Source organism: Acanthochromis polyacanthus, chromosome 6 (assembly GCF_021347895.1).
Source record: "Acanthochromis polyacanthus isolate Apoly-LR-REF ecotype Palm Island chromosome 6, KAUST_Apoly_ChrSc, whole genome shotgun sequence".
NCBI lineage: Eukaryota > Metazoa > Chordata > Actinopteri > Pomacentridae > Acanthochromis > Acanthochromis polyacanthus.
In genome coordinates, this window is record NC_067118.1 from 20,925,062 (window position 1) to 20,943,314 (window position 18,253).

At 42.1% G+C, this 18,253-nt stretch overlaps 2 protein-coding genes across 5 annotated transcripts in view; one reads left to right on the top strand and one right to left on the bottom strand.

Annotated features, from left to right (window-relative positions):
• Nucleotides 1–2,349, top strand: part of LOC110950917 (LHFPL tetraspan subfamily member 4 protein-like) — a 54,660-nt gene extending 52,311 nt beyond the window's left edge. For 2 of the 4 annotated variants that reach the window (XM_051949279.1, XM_051949281.1), the window contains 3 exons: nucleotides 721–795; nucleotides 1,317–1,416; nucleotides 1,517–2,349. In XM_051949279.1, coding sequence (XP_051805239.1) covers nucleotides 721–795; nucleotides 1,317–1,416; nucleotides 1,517–1,637 — 296 coding nt within the window. In that variant the 3' untranslated portion in view covers nucleotides 1,638–2,349. The remainder of the gene's footprint in view (nucleotides 1–720; nucleotides 796–1,316; nucleotides 1,417–1,516) is intronic. The other 2 variants (XM_051949280.1, XM_022193772.2) reach the window with 1 other exon arrangement.
• A 1,419-nt stretch (nucleotides 2,350–3,768) lies between these two features.
• Nucleotides 3,769–17,790, bottom strand: si:ch211-220i18.4 (SRSF protein kinase 3). The gene is made up of 11 exons (XM_051949736.1): nucleotides 17,679–17,790; nucleotides 15,305–15,413; nucleotides 14,339–14,426; nucleotides 14,018–14,105; nucleotides 13,675–13,781; nucleotides 11,295–11,454; nucleotides 7,351–7,427; nucleotides 6,218–6,325; nucleotides 4,847–4,916; nucleotides 4,615–4,707; nucleotides 3,769–4,483 (listed from the first exon to the last, which is right to left on the bottom strand). Exons 1-11 carry the CDS (start codon nucleotides 17,788–17,790, stop codon nucleotides 4,296–4,298), a joined length of 1,200 nt encoding a protein of 399 aa, XP_051805696.1. The 3' UTR covers nucleotides 3,769–4,295.
• Nucleotides 17,791–18,253: the final 463 nt, after the last annotated feature.

The window sequence follows — 18,253 nt, forward strand, 5'->3', positions numbered from 1 at the left end:
CCTCATGCTGTCTGAATATTAGATGCAGTTTGATTCCCTTTTTAAAAACGGCTGCTCACACTGTGCTGATCCAAGATCCCTGCATCTCCAGAGAAAGTTTGCAGTGTTTTGGAATGCACTTTTGTGATAATTTGGCCCTTCACACAAGGGGCGATGTCAGCACAAAGAGTTGTCTTTTTTTGGCTGTGTCAGCAGTCATAAAAATAGATTTAGCTTTAATAGTCAGCATCTGTGTGCACCAGGAGGAAGAGAATAAATGATAAAATGTGGGTAGAGAGTAAACAGGCAAACAAAAGATGCAGAAGGGTCCAGCTGTTTAGAGGCCACTGCTGAATCAGTCCAGGTCAGAGTGCTGGCTCGTCCTTTCACCCACGCAGCCTTAATGCAGCAAAACCATGGCTGAGGGTAATATTTAGGGACGCATGGATACACAGCCAAACTCCAAACACACCTCGCTCTGAAACAAAAGTTGGACTCTGTGAAGAAACCAGAGAGCTAAACATGTGGAGATGCTTTTTTTCTCTTTGAGACTATAAATATTAGCCCATGTCTGTGACTGTGGCCCTCACAAGGACTTGGTGGTACTGGAGAGTCATATTAGATTTAGTACACTAGCCTTTTGAATAGACAGAATAAGTATTAAATAATTGGATCAATCTCTACTTTCATTCAAAATGCCACTTTCAATTAAAAGCTTACATGGATGCCCTCTGTCGCTAGTGTTTGCTTTGTGCTTTTCCTTCATCCTTCTGTTGAGCAACGGATCCTCAGAAGCCTCAATATATCACAAAAAAGGTAAGACTTACTTCTGTTCCTCTGCAGAATTATTATTGAAAATCAGGTGTTTTTATGCCCCTGCCAGCCCTGGGGTTACTACTTTTCACATTGGTCAGCACACACACTGTGACTTACGGTACCTCTAGCTGGTGAACGCCGAACTTTCTGTCCTCTATACCCTGACCTTGCATTCAGCGCCATGGGGCTCTTCACAGCAGATCAGTGTGTTCCTATTGATCCCCTTCTCAAGGTGACAGACAAACCACATGAGGATAGCTACCCGCAGCCTGCAGGAATGGGAGGAGAGCTCACTGTGGACGCTGGATTTAGCCATTAATGTGCCTGACCCCTTGCAGCAGGGCTTTATGTGTTCTGCTGAAAGGACAGACATTTATAGCTTTTGCAAAGTTTTGTTGTCCTGAAAAAGTACATTTTCACCCAGCGGGGTCATACCTGTAAGGTTCAAATGGACAGAAAAGCCTGAAAATGTGAATGCAGATGTGGTAGATATGTCACCTTGGTGCTCATTTCTTCCTCAGGCGTCTGCTCATACAAAGACAAGTCCTACAAACCTGGAGACTCTTTCCGGAGAGGCTGCGACAAGTGCTTCTGTCATGAGTTTGGCTTCTACTGTTTTGCGTGAGTGGATTATTCAGTTCAGGTTGTGTTCAGTGATTTATTAAAAGCCTCGCTTTAGCTCAGTCTGATGAAAACTCTTTTCTCTCTTTCTCCTCTGCAGGCCAATGAAGCCCACCTCATGGCCCAAGAAGTGTCGTTGGCTCAGGACAGAGTGCGGCTACACGGTCGTTTATAAAGAAAACCCACTGCTGGAGTGCAGAGCGTACAGCTGGATAGGATGACAGACTGGCAGAAGCCACTTGAAACTATTTTAAACATAATGTATGATCAAAATACTCTATGTAGCTGTCATACGGGTGTCCTGGACAACATTACCTTGATGGTAAAAGCTTAGCTGAGGACAAGTCAAACTGTCATTTGATGCTTATGGTCTTAAGCAAGGTCATGTTGCCATTTTTCTTGTAGCTTTCCGTGCCTGTTGCACTTGACATCATTTTACTTTTAAGATGTCTTTTTGCTAATAATTTGAAAGTTGGTACAGTCTGAACCAAAAACTTGGGAGCTGACTTTTTCCAGTTATTAGGTCCAGCATGAATGTGTTCTCTGACCTGAGGTTTGCATCCTAAAGCCTTGGACTCAGAAGAAGTAAAACATGCCATAGCTCAGCCTGTACAGAACCAAAAAATGCCATGCATAGACCTGCATGCTGCATTAAGGTGTTATGGAAGTGAACAGTATTTGTATGAACGGGGCTATTAATATTCCAACAGTCTGAACTCTGATTGTTTGCATTAGGAGAAATATTCTTTAATGAGAGAAGTTTAGAGAGAAAACTGAAACATGATAAATGTAGCATCAAGCTAAGGTGTTTTCCTAGACTGTGGGGTTTTATTTTTTATTTTTTTTAATGTATGTATTTTTTTCACTCCTTTAAAGGTATTTTTGAAATATACTTCATCTGTTCTATTAAATGTTCATGCTTTATACTCTTCATTTTTCATGTGGGTGTTTTTTTTCATCAATACATATGTATTTTATTTTGCTGTTTTTTTAGTTGCTTGCCTACTGTTGCATTTCTGGCCATGTGAAGGTAATCAAATTAGAAATGAAACATCTGGATCTTTAATGTGGCTGTGGATCAGGTGGCAGAGCAGGTCGTCCAATGATCGAAGGGTCGGCGGTTCGATTCCCGCTCCCACCTACTCATGTGCTGTTGTGTCCTTGGGCAAGACACTTAACCCGCCTTGCCTCCAGTGCTGCTCTCACACTGGTGTGTGAATGTTGGCGGTAGTCGGAGGGGCCGTAGGCGCAGATTGGCAGCCACGCTTCCATCAGTCTGCCCCAGGGCAACTGTGGCTACAAATGTAGTTTACAACCACCAGAGTGAGAATGCGTGAGTGAATGAATAATAGATCCATTGTGAAACGCTTTGAGTGCCTTGAAAAGCGCTATATAAATCTAATCCATTATTATTATCTCCAACATTATTCTTTACAACAATATCACAATCTATATTCTGTTCAAATAAGTGTTCAATGATATCAAAACTTAAAAATGAAATAAAAGAAGAAATAAAAATCTTAAATTTTAAAAATAAAATAAAAGGTGTTGCACTTTCTAACTAGACAAGCCCTCAGTAGATGGCAGAACCACGCCATCTACTGACTGCCACTGTGCAGCCCCGACCGTCACACATGTAGCTTTCAATTTTGATCATCCTACGTATCTCCCTTCCTACTTGATCTGCTGACCTGTAACTCTACAACTGAGCAGGGGACCTTAGACTGATCTTCAGTGCCAAGTTTGATTATCCTGACTTCAGCACTTGCAGAGATATCTGAACGGACATACGCACAAACAGCCAGATACTGAAGCGAATGCAGTAACCTCGGTGGTGGTTAATAAGTCCCATCAATTCCTACTGCACACTACATATTTAGGTCATCCGATTCGGTGTCTGTACATAACGTAGACATGTATGATATGCGCTCAGTGCAAGGTCATTTTGTTTATGGGTACATCTATATTAAATGGCCACATTCTATGTTGCCGTGAATTCTGCCACAAATTTTTTCAAGATTTCAGCTGTCGGAAATGATACGACTGAGCAGCCTTGGCAGAATACTGCACTGTCTGAGTACTTTTCTTGTTCCAAGATTCAAGCATCAAGTTGCTGTAAAATATCCTGCTCATATGTCTGGTATGTGTTTGCTGTATGCTTCTTCAAGCATCTTGGATAATCTACCACAGTTCTTTAACGGATTTAATCTGTCTCAGTGTCTTCTCTTTCTTCATGTAATCCCAGACTGACTCCTTGTTCTTCTTGTAGCTGAAGATGGGTCATTATGCCTGTATGAGGGTCCTGTCATGCTGAAGAATGAACTGGGGGATAAATCATTACATTTGCACTGTTTTTGTTCTGAGTTTAATCTTTAAAACTGTTCATTTTGCTGTACAAAAGATAAACTGAAAAGTTCATTCACTGTGAAAGATCATCAAATGAATATATTTTGTATAATCCTCTGACACAAAGCAATATTCATATTTTCTGAATGATAGCTGGAACAGGGTTGCATCAAATTGACAACTTTACACTGGCTAGCAGTGTCAGGCGATCAGCGTAGAAAGATACACTACAGAATCAACTCTTCATTAGAGCTGCTCCTTAAAAGCTTCAAAGAGCTGACAAACTTGTCAAGAAAAAAATTAATGTAAGAAAAATAAAGCTTAAAGTGCTTAACAGGGCTCCAGGGGATGAGATCATCTCATTGTCTGTCCAATGCTGAAAATGAACAACATGACATTCTACAGGAGTTCCCTTAGTATAAAAATTCTAATTTAAAGATGCCCTAAATATGGGAGATTGTGCTGCTGAAAAGTATCTGGCTGTGAAGACTGCAGATGAAGCTGAAGATGATGGCTGTCGGGACTTTAGGCGGCTAACAGGAGGTCAGCCAAGGGTGGCGGAGGCACTGTGCAGCGGTGGCTCTCCTCCCTGGGTAATAATCCAACATCCCAAGAAGGAAGTCTGAGAATCCAGAGGCTTCCTCCAACAGAAAGTGATATTTCTCCACCAGAACATCGTAGAGGCTCCAGAGCCTCAGTGGACCAACACGACGCAGGTCAGCTAGATTTAAAAAACATACAGTTTTACAGCATACAAGTTCACATGATTTACGAGGAATAAAATAGCTACCGTAAAATCATTCACACAAATAAAGTCCAATCATGCTGCATTCATTTGAAGACTGCACTTACCTCTACGGCTGAAGTAGTCTGCTGAGTATTTACCTGACAAGGCAACAGCTGGTGGGATTTTACCGAGCAGCTGCATGATCTGGGCGATGTGGTCTGAGGTGGAGGAAGACAAGACATACAAGTATGAAACACACCAATTTGCATCTACAATTACAATGCAGCTAGTCCCATTTAATCCTATATCAGGGCTCATCATGCCCTTGTCAGTATCAGCACACTACACTAGACGTACCTTCTTCCAGGGAAATAGATTCGCTGGCTTTGGGTTCGAACAGAGAGTCTCCAGTGACCAACTCAAAGGCCTGAGAGAGAACAGGAGAACATGAGAACATGAGATGTGTGACCAAGTGTCTGCAGAGAGGACCAGTGCCAGCCAGGCATGATCAGCGACTCAAGTTTTGGGGGAGGTCTGACTCCATGTTATTGAGTAATATTAGCACATAACTGTAGGAATGATCATGATCAGTCTGTCCACTACTTTGGTCCAGACTGAAAGATCTTCACAGTGAAGGAAAAATTACTGTTTCCCCTTTCAAAGGTATTTTCTTGCAGGTGTCAGCTGACCTCATTCCAAATTATCTTCCAACAGGCAGACACTGTCAGAGGAAGATATGCAGAACTCTCTGCTCTGGTCAAGGTTACATATCTGTTCTGACAAGTTATCTCCATATTGGTCTGTAATCCAAATCTGACCCTTCTCCCAACTCCAATATATACCTGAAAATCAGAAAGAATCATGACCAAAAATAATGACACAAAATGACCACAGAAAAACACAAAATGACTCAGTGAGACAGATAATTATCATATAAAGACTCAAAATAAGGATAATAATTAAGTCGGTTCTTATGCCTCAGCTCACTAAAATCAGCTCCCAAGTGGCTCCTTAGATTTTCTGTTGCTTGAATGAATTTATTACCAAAATAATGTAAAATGAATTCCTAATGTACAAGACATACATGATATGAAATGTTTATTATCTATACGGCTTATTATACTCCACATTGAACAGAGAGCTACAAAAATAAACTTTAAAGTACAAAAACAAACAAAAATGATTTCAATTTGACTAAAAGATCCACTGTGATTATAGAATATTTCTGAGCTTTTAATTATTTATAGTGAAACAACATAGAGAAGCTTAGAGAATCACTCATATTGAAATGCTTGCGTGCATGTGTGTGTGTCCTCCACATATCTTTAAAATTGTCATCTGATTCACTTCAAATTTGGCGGGTTTATTGCTAAGGACCACATTTTTGTCAGACAAAATGTGGCTCAGAGGAGTGGGGGCTTATTTTGGAGTTGTTGTTTGCACTACGTGGGATCTTCCTAATCTCTGCTTCTGCGTTCAACCACCCCAGTGATCCACTGGTGGAAGTTACTATTGACTTTTGTTATGCAGCCAAATTGAGTTAAATACACAAATTATAGGAGAAATATGAAGTTTCTAAAGATACCATTGTGCTGATTCCTTTGGGAAATAAGATGATTTAGAAGATTCTTACTCCATTTGATTTAATAGTGCAGCCGTATGAACTTAATACCATGAGTTTGTCTGTTTCAAAGTGTCGAGCTCACATTGGTTTGGTTTGTCTCTCACCATGCAGGCAACACTCCAGATGTCAGCAGGTGGGCCATACTCAGATCCCAACAAAACCTCCAGTGAGCGATACTGACGGGTCTGGATCTCCTCACAGAAATGCTTGTACTATTGCAAGACAGAGAGACAGATAGCATACAGAGAATAATAGATTTGTTTAATCAGGGTGTAATACACAACAAATATTTCCTACTTTACAGAGACAAAATTTTCTGGACAAATTTACAAACAGTTTATCCTGGAAAGGTCAATAAATGCTTTTAATATGGTTGCAAAATCAGCAGCCTTTGTGTGTACCGGGCTTTGCAAAAGTTCTGTTACACTCGGTTTCATGATCTTTAGAGACGTTTACATGTCGGAGTGAAAAATTCCATTAAATAAAATGAAAGTTCTACCTTATAGGCAGGTGTCCGAAATACAAATTTTTTTCCTCCGGTGAAGTAGTATCAAGATGGAAGTCAAAAGAGTTGAGATCTCTGCTCTCCTTTGTGCTGAACATCAGCCGGATGACCGTCCACAGAGTTGCGGAGAGGCTAAAGAATGGTGAAGATCTTTCAGGTCTTCACCATTCTTGAAAGCTCACTGAAAGATCTTCACCATTCTTGAGCCTCTCCGCTACTCTGTGGACGGTCATCCGACTGATGTTCAGCTGCTTGGCTCTGTCAGACTCGTTGTGGCCACAAGGATCATGAAACCATGTAACAGAACTTTTGCAAAGCCCGGTATGTGTGTGTGTATGTGTTTTGGTTGATTTTGTGGCACTGAATACCTATATTGCCTCTCAGCTTCTTACTTTGATGATTAAAATCCACACTGAACTCAAACCATTGGCAGCAAGCCCAGCTGGTGGTGACTGGTATCCAGCTTGCTTAATATAGTCTTGGTTAAATCTGATCAAACTACCCCCACACAGTGCCAGTGAAGCAGATTAAATTAGCTTTGGCCGCTTGTGGGGCAAGAGGAACCAGTTTGGAACTCAATATTGACATATACAATAACATGATCTCTAATAATTGAAACTACCCACCTTATAAAGATGGACCCTTATTGTAGGTACAGAATTAAATGCTAGGGTTTTATAAGACATCAGAGCTACATAATGGCAGTATGTAAAGTATAGAGGAAGTACTAACCACCCAGCAGGAGCTTCCCAAGTCAGCGATCTTCACTGTGATTTCCTTTAAAGTGTAAGGATTTACTTGACCCCTTTCTGAAAGAAACAACAATCAATCACCATTACTCAAACATCTTACTGATTCCAAAAATGATCTATAATAATTCAAAATTCTGGACTGGACTGTTAGTTCTGCCTATCTCTGATAGTTTGGATAGGATACATTTGCCTTCTTTTTATATTGAATATAATAAGTATTATTTCTGATATCTTCCTCTTGGTCTGGTGTAGATATCAGCACATCAGATATGTTGAGCATTAACATTTACAATATCTTCTTCTTCTTCTTTTCCTTTCAGCTTTTCCCTTCAGGGGTCACCACAGTGAATCAATTGCCTCCATCTGACCCTGTCTTCTGCATCCTCTTCTCTCACACCAACTACCTTCATGTCCTCTTTAACCACATCCATAAACCTCCTCTTTGGTCTTCCTCTAGGCCTCCTGCCTGGCAGTGGGAAACTCAGCATCCTTCTACCAATATATTCACTCTCTCTCCTCTGGACATGTCTGAACCATCTCAGTCTGGCCTCTCTGACTTTATCTCCAAAGCCTCTAACATGTGCTGTCCCTCTGATGTACTCATTCCTGATCCTATCCATCCTGGTCACTCCCAAAGAGAACCTCAGAATCTTCAGTTCTGCTACCTCCAGCTCTGCCTCCTGTCTTTTTCTCAGGGACACTGTCTCCAGACCAAACAACATGACTGGTCTCACCACAGTTTTGTAAACCTTTCCTTTTATTTTAACTGAAACTCTTCTATCACACCTGACACTTTTCTCCAGCCGTTCCAGCCTGCCTGTACACGCTTCTTCACCTCTTTTCCACACTCTCCATTGCTCTAGACTGTTGACCCTAAGTACTTAAAATCCTCCACCTTCTTGATCTCTTCTCCCTCTAATCTCACTCTTCCATTTGGGTCCCTCTCATTCACACACAGATACTCCGTCTTGCTGCGGCTAACCTTCATTCCTCTCCTTTCCAGGGCAAACCTCCACGCCTCTAGCTTCTCCTCCACCTGTTCCCTGCTCCCACTACAGATCACAATGTCATCTGCAAACATCATAGTTCATGGAGACTCCTGTCTAACCTCGTCTGTCATCCTGTCCATCACCATAGCAAACAAGAAGGGGCTCAGAGCTGATCCCTGATGTAGTCCCACCTCCACCTTGAAATGGTAAATGGTAAATGGTCTGTATTTATACAGCACTTTTACTATACCTGCAAGGTACCCAAAGCGCTTTACATGATACATCACATTCACCCATTCACACACACATTCACACACTGATGGCGGAAGCTGCCATGCAAGACGCTAACCACGACCCCATCAGGAGCAATTCGGGGTTAGGTGTCTTGCTCAGGGACACCTCGAACACGACGGGGCGAGGATCGAACCGGCAACCCTTCGGTTGCAAGACGGCCACTCTACCCACTGAGCCATGCTGCCCCATGAACTCCTCTGTTACACCGACAGCACACCTCACCACTGTCGTACAGTCCTCATACATGTCCTGCACCACTCTAACATACTTCTCTGCCACTCCAGACTTCCTCATACAAAACCACAGTTCCTCTCTGGGCACCCTGTCAGAAGCTTTCTCCAGATCTACAAAGACACAATGCAGCTCCTTCTGACCTTCTCTGTACTTCTCTATCAACATCCTCAAAGCAAATATTGCATCTGTTGTGCTCTTTCTTGGCATGAAACCATACTGCTGCTCACAGATGTTCACCTCTGCCCTTAGTCTAGCTTCAACTACTCTTTCCCATAGCTTCATCGTGTGGCTCATCAGCTTTATTCCTCTGTAGTTGCCACAACTCTGCACATCTCCCTTGTTCTTAAAGATGGGCACCAGCACACTTCCCCTCCATTCCACGGGCATCTTCTCACTATCTAAGATCCTGTTGAACAACCCAGTCAGAAACTCTACTGCTACCTCTCCGAGACACTTCCATACCTCCACAAATATATCATCAGGACCAAGTGCCTTTCCACTCTTCATCCTCTTCAATTCCCTCCTCACTTCATCCTTACTAATCTTTGCTACTTCCTGGTCCACAACAGTCACCTCTTCTACTCTTCGTTCTCTCTCATTTTCCTCATTCATCAACTCTTCAAAGTACTCTTTCCATCTCCCCATCACACTATTGGCACCTGTCAACACACTTCCATCCTTATCCTTTATCACGTTAACCTGCTGCACGTCCTTCCCATCTCTGTCTCTCTGCCTTGCCAATCTGTACAGGTCAGTCTCTCCCTCCTTACTGTCCAACCTAGCATACAAGTCATCGTAAGCCCCTTGTTTGGCCTTTGCCACCTCTACTTTCACCTTACACTGCATCTCCCTGTACTCCTGTCTACTCTCTTCAGTCCTCTCAGTGTCCCACTTCTTCTTAGCTAACCTCTTTCTCTGGATCCACTCCTGCACCTCCTCATTCCACCACCAAGTCTCTTTATCTCCTTTCCTTCCAGATGACACACCAAGTACTCTCCGACCTGTCGCCCCGATCACATTTGCTGTAGTTGTCCATTCATCTGAAAGCACCTCCTGACCATCCAAAGCCTGCCTCAACTCTTTCCTGAAAGTCATACAACACTCTTCCTTTTTCAGCTTCCACCATTTGGTCCTCTGCTCTGCCTTTGCCCTCTTCATCTTCTTCACCACCAGGGTCATCCTACACACCACCATCCTATGCTGTCTGGCTACACTCTCACCTACCACTACTTTGCAGTCACTGATCTCCTTCAGATTACACCATCTACACAAGATGTAGTCTACCTGTGTGCTCCTACCTCCTCTCTTATAGGTCACCCTATGTTCCTGCCTCTTCTGGAAGAAAGTATTCACTACAGCCATTTCCATCCTTTTTGCAAAGTCAACCACCATCTGTCCTTCTGCGTTCCTCTCCTGGATACCAAACCTGCCCATGACCTCCTCATCATCTCTGTTTCCTGCACCAACATGTCCATTGAAGTCTGCACCAATGACAACTCTCTCCCTTCTAGGGATGCTCTGCATCACTTCATCAAGATCCAACCAGAATTTCTGCTTCTCCTCCAGCTCACATCCTACCTGTGGAGCATACCCACTAACAACATTGAACATCACACCTTCGATTTCTAGCTTCAGGCTCATCACTCGATCTGACACTCTCTTTACCTCCAGGACAGTCCTAACAAACTCCTCCTTCAAGATAACTCCTACTCCATTTCTCTTCCTATCTACACCATGATAGAACAACTTGAACCTGCTCCTAAACTTCTAGCTTTACTACCTTTCCACCTGGTCTCCTGGACACACAGTATGTCCACCTTCCTCCTCTGCATCATGTCAACCAGCTCTCTACCTTTTCATGTCATAGTTCCAACATTCAAAGTCCCTACTCTCAGTCCTAGACTCTTGGTGTTCCTCTTCTCTCTCTTCCTACAAACACACCTTCCTCCCCTCCTTCTTCGACCAACAGTAGTCCATTTTCCACCGGCACCCTGTAGGTCGACAGCACCGATGGCGGTCGTTGTTAACCCGGGCTTCGACCGATCTGGTATGGAAGTCAAACATTTGATTCGCATGTTTGATTTGGCCAAAGTTTTATGTCAGATGCCCTTGCTGACTCAACCCTCTGTATTTATCCAGGCTTGGGACTGGCACAATAAGACATTGGCTTGTGTCCCCTTGCGGCTACATTAACATTTACAATATATGCTTTAGGTATGCACAGTGCAGAGACGTATAATAAAAGTCAGACATTCGCACACAAGTTGCCTCCATATGCATCTGCTCTGTGCACATATGTGATGCACCCTGTGTGGTCACCCATACAGCTCAGCTATAAACTGCTTTGAGACTTGACTCTCTAACATTCTCTTCCATCTGGAGCAATAGTATTAAAAAATAACTGTGCCTGTAGACTTGGCTTCTTTCCCATTCAGTATAGAGGAGCTGCTGCCCCCTGCTGCTGTTTTGTGGAACTGTTCCTCCAGACAGAGCAGGATGTTCTCTGGCTTGATGTCTGTGTGGATGATTTTACACTGAGTGTGAAGGTAGTCCAGGCCCTGAAGAACCTGCAGGAAAATACACAGTGCTTGATCATGTTTCTGTCTATGCTTCACTGCTCCCTGAGTTCTGACTATTAGAAATGCTAGTGGAAATTGGGTGAGAATGAGAAGAGATGATTAGGCAGTCTAATGATGTTTTATGAGTCAGCGTACAGATATAAGAGGGGTGTCCATCGTCTTATGCATATACAAATGCAGATAACTATGAGAGTGAGCATCAACAAGGATTGCAATTAGAATTTTTTTTGTTGAAAATTGGACAAAATTTGTCCTGGGTACCTAAGATTCTGTTTAATCCTGTACCCAGCTAGAAAAAAGGCAACATCAGCGTGACACAAAACACAAATTTGTTGAGTCATTTTATATTAGTTCAGTAGGTATTGAGCACTAAATTTATTCCTCTGAAGTGAGCTGGTGAGTGAAAATGTAAGCGCAATTTCAACAGACTTAATGTTTCCTCTAAAATGTCATAAATATGGAACTATATATAGGTTGAGTGCAACAAAACGACAACAAAAAACATTGTAATGGTATCAGCATTTATACATAAATATAAAATAAAAATTTATATCTACTACTGAAACACTCATGCAGAGAGAGAACATGTCCTCCCTTCCTTCGATATACGCAGTGTAACACTATGGTGTGTATTTTCTGCTACAAACTCTTAGCTCGGCATCTTCAGGTGCAAACTAGCAATAAAAATGTCACTCCAAAGTGATGATGGGCTATTATTTGCACATTAGAGTATTAATATTTGCACTACCGTTGAAAACCACAGTGGAATATGGTCACAATGTTTATATTCAATCATCAGCTGTAAATAGTCGGTGAAAAGGTTCACTTTTGAACCTGTTATGGAGGGCTTTTCACTTTTTAGGATGAATCAAGAGGTAAGAGGTGATTAGCTTTGATTAGCAAAAGCACTAGTGACAGGCTAAAACAACTAGCTGGCTCTGTTCACAGTTTCAAAACTGTGAGTGTCGACATATCTAAAGCTCAGTAACAACCACTTCACATCATTTTAGTTTTATATGTAAAGGTGTAATAAAGCTAGTCTAACTGTCTCCACCTGCTAGCCTTTTTACTAAGGTAAGCTAAATACTTGCTAGCTCCAGTTTGTTTTCATGTGTTAGACTAACCCTCTGAAAACTCAACAGCAACATGCAATGGCAAAAAGCAAAAGGACATCCTGAAAGAAAATGTATTTTGGCAGACTGGTTGTTAGGGACCAGTGGGTGTTTTTAGTTTGGGGCATGACGTACAGTATCTTTGATGAGTTGGGTCAAGAAGTGGCAAAGCAGCTTTCTGAGTGAAAAATAGGTAACATAAACTTTACATGCAATGGGCAACAGGTCATCTGTGTTCTACAACTCTGAAGTAGCCTACATCTATTGCACACCTTCTGCACCCAGACTATCATTTGGAAGGGACAAGTAGCAACATGCTCTCAAAGGAGGATCATAGAAAAAGAGTGCTGCCTGCAGTGTTCCTATAAATACAATCCTGTAACAGGCCATGATAGGTCAATATTATGATGATTTATGCTCATTCAATGCCAATAATAATGTGCTGCTGAAAATACACACTAGACAAAGTCACCTCCATGACAAAATACGATGAGGACACATGACAGATACGGTTTTAGATGTCTGATGTGACCTGAGAGTGAAACAGGTGTCCTACAACGTGGGCTGTGGATCCGGTGAAGTGGTCGGTTAACGTCAATTTTTTAAGCTGAAGCATGATGTTTTGCCGTGTCCAAGAAAAGACCAAGAGCGGCCGGACTGAGTACTCTGCTCTCTATACATTCAGTGAGAGCTGTGACAGTAAGGTAAAAGCCATTGTTTGTGCTGGATATCTGGTTTGTTCTGACTTCTGCTGCCCCAACATGTATAAATGTGCTTTTTGGCTTCTCCACCTCTGAAAAGAATCCAGCACTCTTAGTGTGCATATTGAACAGTGGTATCATTCCTCTCATCTAACTTACAGCAACAAAAGCATTTTTTTCCATGTGTATAATTACACAAAACCTATTTAAACTAATGAATCTTCGGACAACCATAGCTAAACATGAAATTTAAGGTCTTTAACATTCATCAGCAGTATTTTAAAATATTTACGTGCATTAATTAGCTATTTGAGTGAAATGCTTTAATACTACGTGATCTTGATTTCCTGCAGTTAAGCTGAGAATGTTTTGTGCATTGATCTCCCGCGCTTTACCTGAGTAACTATTTGCTTGACCCAAGGTTGAAACAGTTCTGGAGTCCCAAAACAGAGCTGCCAGCTTCTCAGGTTGGGCCCCAGCAGCTCCAGCACCAGGCACATGTCTACCAACCCGGCATTAAGGGTTTTGTCAAGTAGTCCACTGTACTGCAATACTGTTCTGAGTTAGCCAACATACTGAATGCAATCCATGCATGGAAATGGACCATTTGGTTGATGCATTTCTCAGTGACTCTGTTATACACATAAGCACACACCTCCACACATGATAGCTCCTCAGCCCTTAGTGTCAAGTGTAGCATGCGCATCCAAGAAATAACTCTGTCTCTGTAAAGGATACGGACCCCGTTGACCCCAGCCAGCTTGAACTCATCCAGCAGCTGAACAATCCTTTGACTGGAGGGGTGACGGGCCACAGGACCACTGGCCTGATAAAGGAGAAGGAATGAGGGGAAACAGGAAATAAGGACAAACAAAAAGAGAGGGAGAGAGCAAGTTGTATTCTGGCATTGGCATGTAGAGAAAAAAAATAGACAGAGAGTGGTATTCAGATAAAGACATGAGAGAAAGACATTCTGGCAACAATAAAATAAATCTAAAGAACTGGCATGGAATAGAGAGAAAGGTCAGAGAGGAGAAACAAAAGCAGTGGGTCACTAACACATTGGAGGAGAGTCAGTTCATCCTGTCCTGCCTGGGCGAAGCCAGCTCCGCTCTTCAGGACCTTCACAGCAACACGTCGACCTAACCTGCCAACACACACACCAGGTCAGAGCTGCTGGAACACTGAACAGTACACTATGTGCTGAATTCACCAAATCTGTGCTCATACAAACATATATTTTCTTAGATTTCTGAAGACATTATTATTATTATGAATAATAAAACATTTAGTTTAATGTTGCAAAGTTGTGTGAAACAAATAGAAATCGTTCAGCAGAATTTGTATTTGTATGTTTTATCCCATAGGAAGTTGCTGGGGTCTGACATAGGGTGAAAGACATGGTTCACTCTGGACAAGTCACCAATTCATAACAGGGATCCAGACCGATTTGCATCATTGATAGTATTGTAGGCTCCAGACCTATATTAGTTTTTTTGGTAAATTTGCAACACCAGTTTTATTTCTCTACTCGAAAGCCCTTTGACTCTACAACTGTTTAGAATGTCCTATACTTGTTTTTTAATACTTTACTGGTTTCACTACATTAACATAATGCATTTTGCACTGTTGCATCTATTACTTTTCTATTTTTTAAACTTTATCATAATTGCTGCTTATTTGCATTCTGAATATCCTATTTGGTGTTGTCTCAAAGTATTTGTAAACCCAAATTATATAGATAAAGTCTTAATCCTATGTCTCTAATGGATTTGGTAGCTTAAAGTCCTTTAACTGGTGATGTTCTAATTTACTGTAAGCTACATGAACAAATTAAAATATACAGAGTTCCAAGGAGTCAATACTTGAATTTCAGTTGTGTGTTTATTATAAAGCAGAAATTTTATATATATTAGAATAATTCTGTTGTGTTTGTAGTGAATCTAGAAATTGTCACTTCCACGTCTAATTGTACACACTCATCTTAAACATAAAAATCAAAGCACATCATCTAAATGAACCTACCTGAGGTCCACACAGAGCCAGACAGTAGAGAAATAGCCCCAGCCCAGCTTAGAGACCACCTGGTATCTTCTGTTGAAGGTGTCCCCTATCTGGACAGGGTGATACCCACCTGAACAGATAAAAGACAAATGTGAATATATTTTAATTTGAGCCTCAGAGGTCAGGTGTATCTCTACATGGCCTGAAATCTGAAAAAGTTTCTTCATACAGTTCGCATTTTTCATCTGGTGCGTAAAGACTTCAGAGAGAGAGCACTATAAAATGTGAGATGAAACCTATTTCTGGCTTTACAACTTCCTCTGAGCTACAGCATGTCGGTTAGTGAGTAATACATTTAGATCTTCCAGCGAGATACTGAAAAATGATGACGATGCTTAAGCCTGTTCTCTTTCAGCTGGCGTGACACACAGCTGTTGGACATTGCCATAGATCTTGAAATTGAATCTCTGTTTCTATTAAACCTGGACATGATATAAGCTGGTCTATGATTTATGACTGTGTCAGGCATCTGTGGCATCACATACGAAGCGGAGGATGTAAGAGGTACATGCAGAGACCTGCACAGCTGGCAGTTTGGAAAGAAGAGCAGGGACCAAGGTCACACTAGTCATTGGCAAAAAGATAGAAAAAAAAAAAATTTAAAGTGCAAGTTAAAGTGATATTTGCTTTTTACTCCGCCAAGGAAGATGGTAGAGCAATGTGACAATTGGCGTTGGTTTGTCTGTTTGTCTGTCCATTCACAACATTATTTAAAAAAAAATAGACAGATTGGATGAAATTGTGATGTGGCTTATAGTCTGGATTCACGAATTTGGTAAAGATTTCTGCATCATTGTGAGATAGTGGCATGGCATCACTGTAACTATGACTACAAGTGAACACTACATCAGTGGCCTGCTGACGATCACATGATTGCGATCCCACTACAAATCAACGGCTGCGAACTTACTGAGACTTATCCGCTGGAAATAATGCAAGGAACAATTTATTAAATTGTGGGGGTGATTCCGGGTACCATCAATTCCTGCGGCCCACTACGTATTTAGGTCACGTGATTTGGTATCCGTTAGGGATGTGCGGACTAGTCGTTTAATCGGTTAATTGTCGACTCATTTATTAAACGGTTAGTATTTTACTAGTCGGTTAAACGCTAGTGTGCCCCCCCCCAGGTCCCGACCGTGCGCCACCATGCAGCTCTACGCTCGGCCGTGCGCCGCACACTCGTCCCGTCTGGGCTACCTGGTTGATCCTGCCAGTAGCATATGCTTGTCTCTTTTTTCAACCCCCGCTATCCCCCTCATCATTAGCGGTGTTTTGACCACTCCAGCTACACCCACCACGTCCCTTCCTGCCACCCCGAAACAAAGCATCGGCTCCAGTATGTGCTGCTTGTGGACTGTCATGGCGCACCGACCCGCTGCCGTTATGCACAGACGCAGCGGCAATTTCTGTCTCAGTGGACGACTGAACATCTTCATCAGAGGGTGAATATTCCTCTTCAGAATATGAGTAAGCCATTACTTGACAAAGTACTTTGTCAGCGTTGACCAGACCTCTTGGTACGGTGAGTTTTCTCACTCTAAAATGTGCCGTCTTGTGCTCTGATACGCTCCGACGGCGAGTCTCATCTCCTCGGTTTTCAAACTCTGTAAACTCCAAAACTTTGCATGAAAACACGCCCACAACTGATGCTCAGATTGAAGTTCCAGATGTCCGCCATCTCCTGGTGTACAGTACATGAGGCACACGAGGCAGTATATTTGAAGCTATGGCTTGTTATGTTCAGCAATGTTACTTGTGGCAATATTGCGACTTTGGCGCTTAAAGGGTTAAATTGCAAGTTCAATACTAATTTCCGAACCGACTAGTCGTTAATTTTATTGGCGACTAGTCGGTTCGGAAATTAGTCGAAATTCCCATCCCTAGTATCCGTACATAATGTACACATGCATAAGACACGCCTGTGCTCAGGTCATTTTGTTTGTTGGTACATCTATTAAATGACCACATTCTATGTTGCATTGATTTCTGATTGTCAATAACTAATAAACAACTGCTGTATTTCTAAAAAAAAAGAAAGAAAAAAGAAAAAAGAAAAAAACGCCACATTTCTGACAATGCCATATGGGGGAATGAACAGCCTTGGTGAAGTACTGCACTCTCTAGTTATTCAGTGCAGCATTTGCAAAACTGAGGCCTGAAACAGTGGAACTATTGATCTCATGTCAATCTTTGGATCTAAAGCTGGGCTTGGGAATCATTGCACTCATGAGCTGACATTTCCAGTCGGAGCTCACTGGCACTGCAATGTCACTGCAAACAGTAAATGTGCACATGTGCAGAGGATGGTGTGAGTTAGGGGTGTGTGCTATACCATAACAATATTCTCTGGGGTCTTCAGAGCTCTGGCTGTCCTTGGAATTCAGCTGCTCATGGCATCCAAGGGCTTCGAAACTGTTAGACAAGCCACCATCGCTCCTGCACATACACACAGAAATGTCACATGAAAACTTGATCCTGCATCACTGCCCATGCACCCTCTGTACAGAGTGTGTCCTTATATGTGAGTGTGTATGTGTGTCAGTGGTAAGTTGGTGGCAACCAGGACAGTTGAACTACTTTTAGAGTTTCCCATCGGCTCAGTCTGCCATGGAAACTTGTCCCACTGCCTGCATGGCTAAGATTGGACAAGTCGCATCGGAAGTTGTGCTATTTCTGACTCAGCTGTAAATCATTTTGCCGTATGTTCATGCAACCTGATAACTCTGCATCCCAGCTGCTTTGGAGTTATGGTCACGTCATGTCTGAAAATAATGATCACAGGTCTGTTTTCTGTGTGGTTGAAGAAGCATACAGTAGAGTTTGATGTGACATAAGGCTTGAAATAGATCAATGTGTAAGATTTTAGGAATTTCTGAACATTTTGCACTTTGATATATCTGATATCTG

What these genes read in the sequence shown, in the direction of transcription:
- si:ch211-220i18.4 (XM_051949736.1), bottom strand. Translation starts at nt 17,790, where the DNA reads ATGTGCAGGAGCGATGGTGGCTTGTCTAACAGTTTCGAAGCCCTTGGA. An exon ending in CCCCAGAGAATATTGTTATG is followed by an intron (nt 15,414 to 17,678) that starts GTATAGCACACA and finishes TTATCTGTTCAG; the next exon opens with GTGGGTATCACCCTGTCCAG. An exon ending in AGACTACTTCAGCCGTAGAG is followed by an intron (nt 4,484 to 4,614) that starts GTAAGTGCAGTC and finishes TTTTAAATCTAG; the next exon opens with CTGACCTGCGTCGTGTTGGT.